The sequence below is a fragment of the Apiospora hydei genome (genome assembly GCF_038363865.1).
Source record: "Apiospora hydei strain CBS 114990 chromosome Unknown utg000002l_segment0_segment0, whole genome shotgun sequence".
Taxonomy (NCBI): Eukaryota; Fungi; Ascomycota; class Sordariomycetes; order Amphisphaeriales; family Apiosporaceae; genus Apiospora; species Apiospora hydei.
In genome coordinates, this window is record NW_027117361.1 from 4098680 (window position 1) to 4113942 (window position 15263).

Genomic DNA, 15263 nt, shown 5'->3' on the forward strand with positions numbered 1-15263 from the left:
AATGACGATGATAGTATGTTCGTGTCGTCGCGTTTCTAGGGGTGTCGAATGTGCCCCCCCCAGACCAAACCAGCCGAGATATCTCCTTGATTTCGACCGAAAAGAAATAATAGCCAAGTGATAGATATCTCCCCGATAGCGCCGTTGCCCGAAAAAAAAAGGAAAAACCCCGTCCAAATGCCTTTCTAATGTCTCCAGGGGGTTACCAGATTCCAGCCCAGTGTTCTCCCTCTTCGAATCTTATTTTATGCGACGCGATACGGCCCATCACAAAACAGCACACGTATACAAGAAACAACGAACAATGACTATGCATACCGCGTGCTCGCAACACGCCTCATGCCGCCGCCGTATTGCTGTTGCTGCTGTTGTTGTTGGTACGGCGACCAGTCTGGCGGTTGACCATAAGCCGGCGGTGGGCGTGCCACGTTCGCAGCTTGCCATGCGCCGCCTCCGCCATAGCCGCCGCCTTGCCAGCTGGGGTTTGGTTGTGTCGGCTTCATTACACGCCTCGGTCGTCGTCGGCAACAGCTGCAGAGACAGCTCAGGAGTGCAATCAATACCAGCCCACCAACTACCGCAACCACCGGGATGAAGATTTGCTTGTTGTCGTTGATCCAGGCTTGCGCTTGATTGATGAAGTTGGATCCCTCACACTTTCCGTTGTTGCATTTGCCACCGCCATCGCAAGGAGTACCATCCAGGAAATATTGCTTCAGTGTGTAGCAAGCGTTTGGACCCAGCTGGGCGGATGCGCAGGACAAGGTGCAGCCGCCCGAGCCGCACGACTTGGTACTGTTATCTCCGTTGAGGTTGCTCACGATAGTCTTACACTGAAGGTCACGAGACGTACACTGACCAGACGCACAGGTAAGTCCCGCGCCATCGGAACCACACTTTTGGCCGTCCTCCGCCTTGACGTCTTTCGGACATGTCGGTGCGTTGCCGCTGCAGGTTTCTGCGGGATCACACGATCCGGTGCTCTCTCTGCAGACTGTCCCGCTGGATGCGAACTGGCACTGCTGTGTGCAGCAGTCTTCGTTCGATGGGTCGCAAACCGAGTTCCCCTTGAACTTGCACGTCTTGGCATCACAACAGCTGTTGGAACCGCATCCCTGTTCACCGCCGCAGTCGCAGTCTTCGCCCGCTTCGACGATACCATTGCCGCATTGCTGGCCTGTGATTGTCACAACATCCTTGTTGTTGCTCAAACATGAAGACTTGACGCTGTTGCGGTTCATCGCAGAGCATATGTTGCCTATACTGCAGGCCGAGAAGCGATCGATATTGTTTCCGGTCGAGGGATTCATAATGAATTGCTGCTTCGCATCGCATGTGTTTGAGCTTAGAGGACAGCACTGGTTTTGGGTCACTGTTCCGTCGGAACAAGTTTGGCTCATACAGTCGTGGACGGCTCCGAATGTGTGTCCACTCTCGTGGGCAAATACTTGCCACTCGGTATCGGTACGCACAACAACATTGGCACCAGCAGTGGTCTCGTTTCCTTCGCCGGAAGGACTGGCGCCCTCAGCACAGAGCTGACCAAGCCAAGCTAGACCGACAGCGGCACCAGTGTTGCACGTACTCAACAATGTCCAATACGCATTACGGTCTTTGAATTGACCTCTCCAGGCTGAAAACAGGTTAAGACGATCCGTAATGCTCGTATCGGAGCTACAAGGCTTATTCCATGGCGCAGTAGAGAGGGGGAGTACCAGGGCAATCAGCCTCGCTGATAGTCAAGTTCTGAATGCCGATAGAAATGTTGAAAGTGCTTTCGTATACCTGCGATGCGGCGCTGACTTGTTGAATGATGTGGGCCTTGACGGACGACGTAGAGTTGAACATGGCGGTATATGTGCAGTCGGTGGCGATGCCGACGAGAGCAACCTTTCGCGTGCTAGGGCAGCCCGCAGTCGAGCCGATAGTGCTGGCCAGGTTGACACCGGCGCCATTACCGCCCTTGTATCCGTCAATGCCTTCGCGAGCAAAGAGGCGCGCCGAGTCGACAACCGAAGTATCGCGAAGATCGAGACCGGTAAAGATGGGATGAGTGTTCTCGTTGTTGAACTCGAGACTGTCCGACGAGCAAGAAGGAGCACGGAGACTGCGCTTCAGCTCTCCTGGCATATCCTCCTCAAAGGGGTCAAGTTTGACATCGGAATCCCTCCAAACAATCATATACTCGTCCTCGGCGAATTCGACAACAGGGTCCTCGTGGTGCTGAGTTTTCCGGTAGTTGGTGCTAGTGTGTACGTGATGGTTGTCGCCATTCACACGGAAAGCGCCCTCGAATATGGGCTTCGGTCCATCGCGATGCACTGTGATGCGAGCCCAGCCTTCATTAATCCATTCCTGGTGGCCTGGGTGCTGCACGTAAGCGTGACCCTTGAAGACCCGGTGGTCGGAACGCGCAATGGGCTCTTCGTGCCGTATAGTGCCATCCGAAGCCAGATACTGCACCGACGCGGTGTCTGCGATTACGTCGTGATTAGGTTCTAATGTCAAACGGATCTTGTCGCTCTTATCGTGCAATAGGAACGTGAGCTCGAAGGACGAGTGTGCATGTACGCGGTGCGACGGCGTGTGCAACGTGGGATCATCCAGGCGACTGAGATAGTTCAAGGCATTTCGTTTCGTCGAGTGCGCCTCGGAGGAGGGAGCCAAAGCTAAAATGAAGGCGATGGCCGTGCTGAGAATGCCGCGCATGCTGAAAAAAGAGGCGAGTCCCTTTGTTGGGAGGGGACGGATTTCTTGTCTCAAACTCCCATCCAAGTCGGGCCTATTGTATATGCAAAGCAAAGCGGTGTGTGTTCAATATCCCGATATCAAACAGTACGATTAAACAGTGGCCAGGTTCGTCTTTTGTGTCGCCGAGATGGACTGAATTGGTCAATGGAGATGATCGGGCGATTGATGGAATCTGACCTGGGCGGATTGTGGGAGAGGGACCGTAGCGACCAGTGAGACGGGCGACGCTGTTTGTCGTGGTGGATTGGCGAGGCTCGGCAGTGTTCTCGGGGGCTTAGATTCGTAACCAGCCGTGGAGCCGGCTTGGCCAGCAGACAGCGAGTAACTAACGCAAGGAGAAGAGAGAGGAAGCGCGTGGGCGATGGGTGAGAAGAGTACGGTATCGAACAAAAACGAGAGGAAGACAGAGAGAGGGTGCAGGCGAGGATGGGGAGAATGGCGAATAAGCAAAAACCAATCCAAGCAATCAATATAATCGAAAGTGAGTGAAGATGATGACGGTCGCGCTCGTAAGAAAGGTGTTCGTCCCGAAGGAAGGAAGATGGTTTGTGCAAGTGGCTGCGCAAAGGCGGATGGATTGCTAGGCCTACCCTTACCCAACCTTGTGTGTGCCGTAGTACAGTACCTACTGCGCTGCGCTGTGCTGCGATTGCCACTATTGCACCCGCTTAACAGACACCCACGACAGCTTAGGTAGCTGACAACTCCGTACTCCGTAGGCGAGGTACTCCGTACCAAGCCTCCTTTTTTTCTTCTTTCTGGGAGCCTACAGCGCTTGTCGGGCGATGGATTGGCCAGGGTGTTCCGGCGAGATGATGGCTTGGCGGGGATGATCCTGGACAGCTTCCCTGTTTGAGGACGCTGGTCGGACCCTTAGCACTGCGGATTCTGCGGGGGGCGCTGCTTCTAACAGGCCAACAGGCGGCAGTAGCAGTAACAGAAATAGATTTGGGGGGTCTTTGAACAGCGGCAGGCCAAACGATACGGCTCTCCTCTAGCTATTTCATGTATAGTAAGTATATACGCAGACCATCTATCTTCTCGAGGCTGTGCTGCGCGTGTAGGTGCTTGCACGCTGTGCAGGTCGTTCGGCGCTGGATAGGATGGCAGCGACTGGTAGGGCAGTGCTAAGACTTTTCTTTTCTTTTTCGTTCGGACCCAGGGTATTGGGATTGAGCCAGAGACAGACTGGAGACGGGAAATGCATACCTAACCAGCTATTTACCAGGTACGGGTAATGCTATGCCTGTTTCAAGATTGTCGATGTCGAGTTTCGCCCGGGCTAGCTCTTCGAGAGAACGCCAATTCGATTTCTCCAGTCGCATAAACCGATCGGATTGGTTGTAAAACAGGCGATCTTCTTATTAGGTATGTATTCCACTCGCATCAATCGCAGATCTCGTGGTGTGGTGAGATCTAGACCATTCGCGTTGCGCACTCTTCCGAGAGCACTCTCTGTACGTAATGTACCGCCTGGATTTCTTTTTATTTAAAAAGTCCGTAAAGGCGGCCTGGACGGCCTTGGGAAGCGCTGCCAAGTTTCCTTGGTATGGAACAATAGGGACAGTGCAGTGTGTGTGCACTGGTATGCTGCTGGTACGTGGAGCGCCCCTTCGGTCTGGTTGAATCAATCAGAGTTCCTCAGCAATAGTTCGGACGGTGACTTGTTCTAGAAAGAATGGAAAAACCCCTCAACGGTCTTTGCTTCATAAGCATCCCAAGTGATCCAAGGCCATCGATGGCTTCCAGTTTTATACGATGGCCGCTTGTTAGCCATCCCTCGGGGTGGAAGTCTCGCGGCACTTCGATGTCCTCCAATTCTCTTAAGTCCGAGTATGCCAAGGCTGCCAATACAACCCAGATTTGGGCCATGACGCGTTCTTCTGTGCAGCTAGGTCCCTTGGCTTTCTCTTAGGTCCCCTTCGGCATCCGTAAGATGCCGTTTTTGCCTGTTATTCATTTAATGTCCGATGCTGTCGCCGGCCGGTTGACCTCACGACCCATGACTTCGCTCTGCTAGTTCTCCTTAGCCATCGTGTAAGGCGCCGCTGCGGTCCAACGCCATGCATAGGGTACCTACAGTTACGTATGTTAGACGACGCTATCCGACTGATCCTTCTGCAGCTGAAAACACAGCCTCGTGTAGCCACAATGGCCGCGTCAACAAGATTGAGTCGATGGGATTCGCTCAGCCAAGGCCCATAACTGAGGCTAGCAAGCAGTTTGTTGCGACGTCCACGAGGTATTCGGAGGCACTGCAAGCGAAGAGCGCATACCTGGGTCCTGTACGAGGCGTAACATGTTCACCTGTCTGGTTTGGGTGAGACGTTGCTGTGACTTCGTGAATATATCTCTTTCATTTGGCATAGCCGAGCTTCGAGGCTCTATGGCACAATTCATACTTAAAAAGAATACTAGCTACAATGTGTCGTAAGTTCTGAATGCAAAACGCAAGAATTCCCGTGGTATCACTCTACTCCGATGCTCCTAGCAATCACTTCTTCCGCGATTCCTGGACAGTCCCAATGATCTTCTGGACCACGCTGGGATCCGAGAGCTATCGATATAGTCAGTAAATGTTGCTCAGGTGGGCTTTATAGAGTTGGTAGAGACTTACTGTACTCGTGTCGCCAAGTTGATCTTCCTCGCCGGCAAGGATCTTTCTCAAGATGCGGCGCATGATCTTGCCACTTCTGGTCTTGGGCAGGTCGGGGACGATGAAGACAGCCTTGGGCGCAGCGAATGGGCCGATGCTCTTTCGAACTTGAAGAATAAGTTCTTTGCGCAGAGCATCGATGTTCTCGTTTGCGTCCCTCAGGGCGACAAAGGCGTTGACAGCCTGGCCGGTGAGCTCATCTGTCACACCAACAACAGCAGCCTCGCCCACAGCGTGGTGTTCAATCAAAGCTGCTTCGATCTCCGCTGTTGACAGACGGTGACCACTGACGTTCACCACATCATCAACTCTACCCCGGATCCAGTAGAAACCCTCGTGGTCACGACCGGCACCATCACCAGTAAACTGCAATAATGATCAGCTTCACGTCAAGCCTAGCGCCAAGTCATCAGATCACTTACGTAATAACCCTTATAGACATTCAGGTAAGTGTCCATGTATCTCTTGTGAGCACCGTAGACAGTGCGGGCCATGCTAGGCCATGCCTGCTTGAAAGCTAAGACGCCCTCGACATCGTTGCCGTGGATCTCGTCACCCGAGACGGGGTCAATGATAGCAGGCTCGATGCCAAAGAATGGCAGCGAGGCACTGCCTGGCTTTGTGGGTGTTACGCCCGCAAGCGGCGTGATCACGTTGGATCCCGTCTCAGTTTGCCAGTATGTCTGTCAAATATTAGCAGGTGTTACGCCAAAACAGATTGCACGCGAGGTTTGTAAGCACTTACATCGACAATGTGACACTCCTCCCGGCCAACGACCTCAAAGTACCATTTCCAAACTTCCGCAGCAATGGGCTCTCCCACAGAACCCAGGACTCTTAGCTTTGGCATTTTGGACTTGACAAAGTCGTCACCCGCACGCTTCAGCAACCTCAGCGCTGTCGGTGCCACGTAGAATTGAGTAACCTCATGCTTCTCGCAGATCTCCCAGTAGCGGGCAAAGTTGGGGTACGCAGGAGTACCCTCAAAGACAACGGTGGACACGCCGAGGAGAAGGGGCGCATAGACGACATAGGTGTGTCCGGTAATCCAACCCACATCTCCACCGCAGAAGTACCTGTCGCCGTCGTGAATGTCGAAAACATATTTGCCCGTCATAGCAGCACCAAGCAGGTAGCCTCCGGTTGTGTGCATGACACCCTTGGGCTTGCCGGTAGAGCCCGAAGTGTACAAAAGGAAAAGGGGATCTTCCGAGTTCATGGGCTCGGGCGCGATGTAAGAAGGCCACTTCTCGACCTCCTCATGCCACCAGTAGTCTCGGCCGGCTGTCCAGGGCACATCAGCACCCGTTCGCTTGTAAACAAGGACATGGGACACATCCGGGCACTGCTTCAAGGCGTCGTCGACAATCTTCTTGGTGCCGATCAATTTGCCGCCACGCTTGCCCTCGTCTGTGGTGATGACCACTTTCGACTTGGCGTCGATGACTCTATCACGGAGGGAATCGGCCGAGAAGCCGGCAAACACCACGGAGTGGATCGCGCCGATACGCGAGATAGCGAGGAATGCAATGACAGCCTCAGGAATCATGGGCAGGTAGATAGCGACAGTGTCACCCTTGCGCACGCCCATCTGCTTCAGGGCCCAGGCAGTCTTGGAGACCTCTCGCAGGAGTTCGCCGTAGGTGAGTGTGCGGCCATCACTGGGCTCGTCAGCTTCGTAGATGATGGCGACCTTGTTGGGGTCCTTGATGGCGTGCCGGTCCACGCAGTTATAAGAAGCGTTCAGCTGGCCCTCGAGGAACCAGGCATTGTCGCCGCCTTCTAACGAGCCAGAGTGCACGGTCTTGAAGTCTGTTTGCCATGTAAGGAGCTCTCTGGCCATTCTGCCCCAGAACTGGTTGGGCTGGGTGATGGATTCCTTGTACAACTGTTGGTACTCCTCCATGCCTGAGACATTTTTAGCTTGCCGGCGTTACTCAAAGATAGGGCTGCTTGTGCAACTTACTGCCGATATGTGGTTTGCTGGGATGCTCTGTGAGACTTGGTCAGCTTGCACTCTCATAGCACGCGACACACGCGGAGTGCCACTGGGGAAGGGGGGAATTGGCGAATCACGTACTGTCCAGCATCTTCTGCGGAGGATCTGCAACACATTGTCAGCTTCGTTTCCTTGCCGGCTTCTCGGGGCGGGCGTTCCTCAAAGAGTGAGGAGATGCTCTTGAGTGACGGCTGGGGATTCTTACGAAATGTATCGACCTCATGGGCCTCCGCGACCACGGGAACCTTGCCTTCAGCCATGGTCGGCGACACAGATAGGGCGGGGGTGTTTGTGTAGCTGACGATGCGTTGCAGCGGGGTCGGAGGAGCTTGATCCAATGCAAGCAAGCAGAAGGGGCAGCCAAGAGAGTATTGCAAAGGTCGGGGTGGGTGGTATTCTAGCTGGTCGTGCACACGGCAAATACACAAACACACACACACGCTGGCACACACTCGGAGTCAAAGGTGAGTCTTCAAGGCAGAAGAGTCACTCTTAAGGTCGAAGAAGCGGGAAAGGAGGTAATGGTTATGAAATAGAAAAGGGATCAAACTCTCGGCGTAGCGTTAGCCGTGGGGTGTGGAAGCACCTTTATTTGTATTACGGCAAAAATGAGCTGATAGACGACAGTTGAGCGAAAGGGACCTGATCCATCCATTGATCCCCGTTCCCATCAATTGTCAGGTTCCATTCGACCCTGCAGCTGCGCTAAGGCGGGCCAACAACCGCAACGCTCACCAGCAAACGCAGCACGCCAGACCAGACACGGCACACTTTCTCTCTCGGCCGCACACACGCACACACGCTCCCTCGCCCTCGCTCGCCCGCCCGTCAGCACACCCTCGGGTACTTGGGGCCATGGCCATGGCCATGCCGCAGCTATCTGGACCCTTGGCCCTACCTAGATAGGTACCGCTACTGCGACCTCTGGCTATCTAGGAGACGAGTTCGTCCGCGGGGTAGAGAGTCCAGCCCATTCGTCTCATTGATCGCTGTTCCTTCCGCCTGCCCGAGTGAACGGATGACCGAAGTGGGACGCAAAAGGACAGGCGATAATTGGACTACTCCCCAACGATTTTAGTACCCCCGAGACCAGCGACACCAGCGAGACCATGATTGATCAATTGGATGCAGGCAATCAGTACTGTACCTCTACTTCCCCTTTGCCGAAAGTACATACACTTCTCATAGTGTTATTCCTTGGCCGGGCTCTTGGCTTTATCGAAGCCAGAGAACGGAGTATCGGACTCGAGCTACGTATGATGTAGGCACATGTACTGGTAGTCTTTTCCATCCCATTTTGCTCCCACTGCTGTGGTCGCTCCGGTGAATTGGCATATATCATTGTTACATAACATCTGTCCTGTCTTGCCTTCTCTCCCCAACAAGCAAGGACAAGACCGAGTCGCGACCCCAATGCAGCGCTGCAGGCAGGTCGGCTCGCTCATATTCTTGTCGTCCATCCAATAATTCCTACCCGCGGCCCATCACCAATTTCGGCTCAGATTGGCCGGAGCAGCCTAGTCGTAAACAATAACCGGACCGCTCCGGCGAGATTGTTTCTGGACGAATTCTATAGAGGGTCTACCTGCCGTTGTTTACGTGGTTTTACCAGCGTCCAGTCCCCATAGGCCCTAGCACTTCTCCATCATAATCTCTCAACCGGAAGTCGCCAAATTGTCATCATTGGATCTTCTCCACCGAAACAGCTTCTCGGGCTTTCGTGGTTATAATGTACACGCCGAGTGGTCGTCTTGCTTTTCTCTCGACAACTCCCCGCCGTTACAATGTTGCATTACAACAGGGCCTTAGGAAGATACGGCGCGTTTCTCTGCGTGATACAAGACGCCGGCTCTGCGCCTGCCGACTGGATTGGACGGATGGATCGATCACTGGATGCCATGTCTCACGGCCAGTTCAGTTGCCGCTTTCGTATATCAAGTTGCAAAGCCAAGCCCTGTCTTTCCCCCTTCAGCGGCTCGACCCCGCATGCTTACCGGGCTGGGCTTTGGTCATTTCTCCAAACATCCCCCAGAAGTTCCATCCCGGCTGGTTCAGATGTGGACAGTCTTGACTGGAAGCTGTAGCTGGCCGTAGTACGCATGAGGTATGATGTGACGACGCCGCGGCGACCATCGGGTCTTGGGTCTCCCTAAGGGTCCGGGGTATTGGTCGCCTGGCCGGTCCAAGGAGACGAGTTCGGAGCACATTTGCCGTATATACCGCACAGATGATGGGTACAGCCTCACGTACCATTACTTCATCCCTAGAAGCTAGCTGGGTATGTGTAGTAACCCTACTGCATATACTAGCCAGGTCTGGCTGCTTGGCCTTTTCATGACCCCGCGGGGTAAGACCTCCAGTTGCCAGTGGCCATGCTCTTCTTGGACATGCACCTCCCGCATGTACCACCACATCGTAGGTACAAGTCTCTCTACAGTCAGCAGCAGGGGAAGATTGCCCTGGCCTATATGTGACAACCAACCAGACCATACACGCCAATGGGCGGCAGGTTTATGAGTAATAGTTTCACTTTACGATCGATAAGGCATTGTAGCCAAGAGTATGGGCAAATCTGATGACCCAGGTCCAGAACGCCGAGAGTGCATGCAGCATACCAACAATGTAAACTGCATGCAAGCGAGGGTGGTGCGACGGATCCCAGCACGCTCGCCCTCGCCCTCGCCCTCGCCCTCTGGTTGTACGACCACGAAACGGAGCAACTTGGATGCTGGTATAAAGTCTAATGTGCCTGAGTCTAGTAGCCGAAACCTGACCGAGGCTATCAAGTCTCTCTACGGGCGACACGCAGCCAGAGATACTGAGAATCGTTTCCTATGCAAGCAGATGGAGAAATGCGTACATATGTTGATGCACTGCACAAAGTGTTCCCACCTGACATGCTTGCAGGCCCTGCTGCGCTGTAGGTAGGGTAGGGTCTCGTTGTAAGAACACTAGAACTGGATTTAAACTCGCAGTAGTGGCACTCTGGCACTGCTGTGTGAAGCCTGCCGCAAGCCCGGTGCTCCACCGACCCTTCAGGCCCGAGGTCCAACGACCAGTGCGTCGCGTCTGTACCCGAATTTACGCTTTGCGATATGTACAGTAGGCAGACATGGCGCACGGATGATAAAGAAACGTGGGAGAGTGGCCCGGTCCCGGATCGCTGGGTAGGTATGCATCATGTCGGGTTGGGTGTGATGATAGGGTGGCCTCCTCGCTCCTCGCTCCGACGGGGGAGGAGAAAGGGTGGGTGGGCTCCCTTATATACACCCTTGACTACGTAACGTAGATGCTTACATACCCCTTCGGCCAGCAGCAAATATACTACTATATCAACCTACATTGCATACATTGTGACCCTCGACCGAACGCCGACTGCTGTCCGTCTTCATACTATCGTATCCCGTGAGATATCTCGGGAAATTGACCCTCAGCAGTCTGCATTCTCTCCGAAATATATCCTTCACAAGTCCGATGGGACCACTCTATACATGTTTTGTCCCACTCATCGGCCCAATACCTACCCTCCCCCTGGTTTTGTTCCCACCTCCGAAAGAACCTCAACCTACAACTACATACCGAGATCTCTTACCCAATTCCATTATCTTCATCCAGGTCTTGTCGCGTAGTCCCTCCTGAAGACGGACCATCCATCCATCGGCGTCCTCTTTTGAGGCCCACCATTACCTTACACGATGTTGTACATACATACAGAAGCCGGGGTCGTCTTTTGATCCCAACAGAAAGCCACCCTGGCCCAAATGCGCTCACGTGACCTCCCCAAAGTCGGCCTCCGAGCCCCGTATGCTGCTACGTCTACCCAGGATGTGGCTCCGATACTCGGCGACTCCCTCCCTCCCGACTTACCACCGGACTCGCCTACAGCATCGTGGTTTTCGTCTACATATGCGATATCGGGTTCACCTCCGTTCTCAATAAGAGTCATGGTACGATGTGCGGTGAGGGGATGATATGTGGCTGGTAGGTAGTGGATGGTTTGGGGGTTAGGAAGGAGCCCGACGAAAAGTTGTCGGCTAGTATTAGTATACCCCTGTTACATGTACGGCTCCGTTGATTTCGCCACCCCGGCATATTTGCGGACATGCTGTCACGACATCCTAAAATGTGTGACGCCCGCCCACAAGGCGTACTCCGTCCCGTGTAGCTGGCCTATTGGACGTCAGTGCTTTGCCATCTCCGCCTTGTATACCAAGGGAAGGCTACATGTCATCCACTGGAGATCTTTGCGCTCAGAAAGCGGACTTCTTTTCACGGCCAGGCATACTTCAGTGAGTAAGCAGTCGATGTCTGGCATAGGCAGGTGATACGGACGCCCAGTGGAATAAACGTTGTAAGTGTGATTATTACCCTGGTGAATGTTATTACGACTATCGACCAAGCGGGCACACGCCATGTGACACTTGGCGAGTGAAATGTTCAACCAGTGGTCTGGCAACCGCAGCGCGCTTCGCTTTTCGGAAAGGAGTATTGTCGTTTGATTTTGGTTCATCGGCGCAAGCTCGCACTTCTATCCCTGAGTGGTGTGGTGGAGGCATAGCTCACCCCGGCTTTGGACTGTATACGGATGATCGGTCCAAACTCGCTTTTTGCTTCTTATATCAGATAGATATGGTACTGAGGATCTTGGTGGTCTGTTTCACTGGTCTGTTCATTCAAAACCACTTCTGGCGAATTTTGGTATGTCTGATATAAATATGTGATAGTCTATGAAGCGGAGTGCTCAGCGAGACAGTACGCAAACACGGTCTCTGGGGTTGGCGACTCATTGCAGACCTCCAATAGTAATATCTGGGATGCATAAGTAGTATTGTGGTTTTGGTCAGGGGTCACAGGAGGAATTATCGAATATAGGGAAAATGCAAGATTGTGCCTGTGTAACCAATACTGAAATGGCCAGACGTGTTATGTGAATTATTCTCATTAGTTTCTAGAGGGTATACTGGCAACTCGTTGCTCGCACTATTCCCATGAAACCGCAGCGGGCTATCGAAGCTAAGTTCGTCTTTCGTCGTCAAACAACTATCTATTTTTGGCTCAGTAAACCATTGATCATGCCCAACGCCCTAGTTCCCTGACCGAAAAGAACGCCAGAATATTACAACGCAACCCAATTACATATCCATTTGCATCAGATACATCTCGAAGATACGCATGAACTTGGCAACAAAAGCCTCGAGGTGGAATATGACCTTGGTGCCTGTCCTGACGCGGTGTTCGTAGAAGGCTGACCACTTGATAACGTCGTACTTCAGGTCGTCGTCAATCAACGCAATGAGTTTGAATGTAAGGGTCTTGAGGATGGTGGTGGGCGGTATGCAGTGGGTCAGAAGATCGTAAAGTTTGGCTCGGACTTGTAGGATACGGTTTGGCGAGTGCTCCTCCATGATCTCCTTGGCGATCTGGCCGATCAGGGCCTCCCAGTCAGGCGGTGGTATCGGGGTATCATCTGTAATTTTCTCGCTATGACAAAGAGTCAGCACATCATTCATGATGCCGCCAGGTTGGCGTGGACTTACTTCTGTGCGTGCACTGCCTCGTACATCAACAGTGCCCTTCGTAGATTCCTGCCGCTTTCCAGCGCGATTCGCTTATGAAGTCCTGCAGCTGCAGGCCAACCCTCCTTTTTAGCCGAGTCAGCCAAGGCTGTGGTAATATCTTGGATCGATGGCGCGGCAACTCGAACCAGCAGCGTTCTACTGCGAATAGGGGCGATGATATTTGCGGTGCTGTTGGCCAGCAGGATGAGTCGTAAGTTTGGGCTGTACTTCTCCATGGTTCGTCGGAGCGCTGCTTGGGCATCGCGCGTCAGGTGGTCGGCCTCATTGATGACCACGACCTTGAACTTCTGCCTGGCCGACTGATCGACCTGCTGTGTCTGGGCTACCTCCTTGAGCAGGTCTTGCACAACGACGCGGTCATAGTTGCCCACATCCGAAGGTGTGATCTCGAGGTGATAGACAGAAGTGACGATGTTGAATTCTAGCTTGCGGCTGCTGCTTGTCTGGAAGACGCGGGCGTCGATCTTGATTTTCTCGACACCGGGACCGTATAGCTCTTTGAGGGTCGCAACGATTCGGGTTTTCTTGCCAGCACCCGAAGGGCCGTAGACTAGAAGATGGGGGAAGTCGCCGCTTTGGGCCAGCGAGCGCAACCGGTCAGACAGCTCATCGTGGTATGTGAGCTGGTCGAGTGACCGCGGTCGGTGTTTGTCTACAATCAAAGCCATTTTTTTGACGGTCGTTGTAGGTTTCGTTGCTGTTGCGGTCCGGAATGATCAGTCGGTGCCAATATACGCGTGTGGTGTGTCTGTTGGCTTACTTTCCGTGACGCGGTTGGCTTTTGGAGACGCGTTAAGTGGCTAGGCGACTTTTGATCCACAGTGACCACTGGTAGGCTATCTGCTATCCGGATAGCGCAGTTGACGAATAAACAGCTAGGTACCTGTCACCCCTCCAATATGGCTGGATGAACTGAGTCACCATTCCGCCAATTATTCCAGTAATACGGACAGGAAACCATGGAATAATAGAATAATTGAATGGAATAACCAATTCAGGTCAGTCTCACATTTGTCTGTGAATTAAAGGACTTTGGTATCATCAATATGTACTCCAGAGTAGGTGGCATGATTCTGGTGCAACTATTGGGGATGACGGCGTACCTGCCTAGTTCATTTCTACGACCAGGAGCCAGATAGCGCTGACGCTCAATGGTGCGGGGCAGAGCGAACCCCTCAAAATCGATCTTGCCTTACTTGCAGAACATTCCGATTCAGCTCGTACTCTACTTGGCCAAACATGAAGGAGTGGCTTGTCTCGTTGGTTGTTGATAGTCCTTTACCCCCAAAACATCAGGTGTGCTGTGCTGACCGCATAATACCAGATTACGTGAGCTCGCGCTCCTCGAGATAAATTGCACATATACATTGACCGGGCTTCGATCGTATTATTGGTACCTGGATCGATGACCGATACTCTAAAAATGAAATAACGTGGTTTACCACTGAGCGGATCATATCACCTCCCGCATTACTCTTTCCATATTTTAACACTTTTATATAAATTAATTTAATTATAACGCTTTAAATTAATTAAAATTACTCGCTATTCGATTCGTTACTCGATTTTATATCCTTTATATATATTCGCGTATTATAACCTATCTCGCCGTAGATATTATAACGCTTGCCGTTTATCGCGCGCCTCTTTGATAAACTATTATTTTCGCCTTTATTAATCGCTAGCCGTTTCCCTTTTGCCTTTTCGTTTTATAGCCTTCGAGATTCCTTAATCGTAAGGCCTCCTCTAAGCTAGACTCGCGACTTTTTAGCTTTTCGGCGTTTTAAAAAAATTAAATTAGCCTCTTTTAAAATACGCATTCGATTATATATAAAGGTTATTTTATAAGCTATTTTAATTATACTTTTCGCTATTTAGTTTATCGTATTTAAAATCGGCGTCGGAGAGCTTTTTTAATAAGTAAACACTCTTTTTTAATATAAATAAAGTGCTTAGTTATTTATTAAAAGTTAAACGGCGTTTAAAGGTTATAAGTACTAGTCGTTTTTAAACGGGATAAGTTAAATATAAGCGTTTAAAGACGTATATTTAGTTTATTAATTACCTCGTTTAAGTTATAAAGTATTAAGCCGAATACGTTAAATTTAAATTTAATATTAACTTTCGTAAAAATAGCGAAATATATAGCTTTAAACGCGATAAAAAACTCGAGCTTCGTAATATAATTTATCGAAGCCTTAATAAATAACTCGATTTTTTTTTAAATAAACACGTTTTAAAAGCGAATAAAGTGTTATATTAAGTAATTAAAATAAGT

General features: G+C 51.7%; 3 protein-coding genes across 3 annotated transcripts; all 3 read right to left on the reverse strand.

Moving 5' to 3' along the window:
- Positions 1-308: 308 nt before the first annotated feature.
- Positions 309-2709, reverse strand: PG997_001270 (uncharacterized protein; the record flags this gene model as incomplete). The annotated part of the gene is made up of 2 exons (XM_066805585.1): positions 309-1633; positions 1716-2709. 2 exons carry the CDS (start codon positions 2707-2709, stop codon positions 309-311), a joined length of 2319 nt encoding a protein of 772 aa, XP_066675358.1.
- A 2536-nt stretch (positions 2710-5245) lies between these two features.
- On the reverse strand, positions 5246-7666 carry PG997_001271 (uncharacterized protein; the record flags this gene model as incomplete). The annotated part of the gene is made up of 7 exons (XM_066805586.1): positions 5246-5308; positions 5369-5773; positions 5830-6090; positions 6153-7315; positions 7374-7400; positions 7488-7511; positions 7612-7666. The coding sequence occupies 7 exons, from the start codon at positions 7664-7666 to the stop codon at positions 5246-5248; spliced, it is 1998 nt and encodes a 665-aa protein (XP_066675359.1).
- Positions 7667-12538: 4872 nt separating this feature from the next.
- On the reverse strand, positions 12539-13653 carry PG997_001272 (replication factor C subunit 5; the record flags this gene model as incomplete). Its single annotated transcript, XM_066805587.1, has 2 exons — positions 12539-12887; positions 12944-13653. 2 exons carry the CDS (start codon positions 13651-13653, stop codon positions 12539-12541), a joined length of 1059 nt encoding a protein of 352 aa, XP_066675360.1.
- Between the last annotated feature and the right edge of the window lie 1610 nt (positions 13654-15263).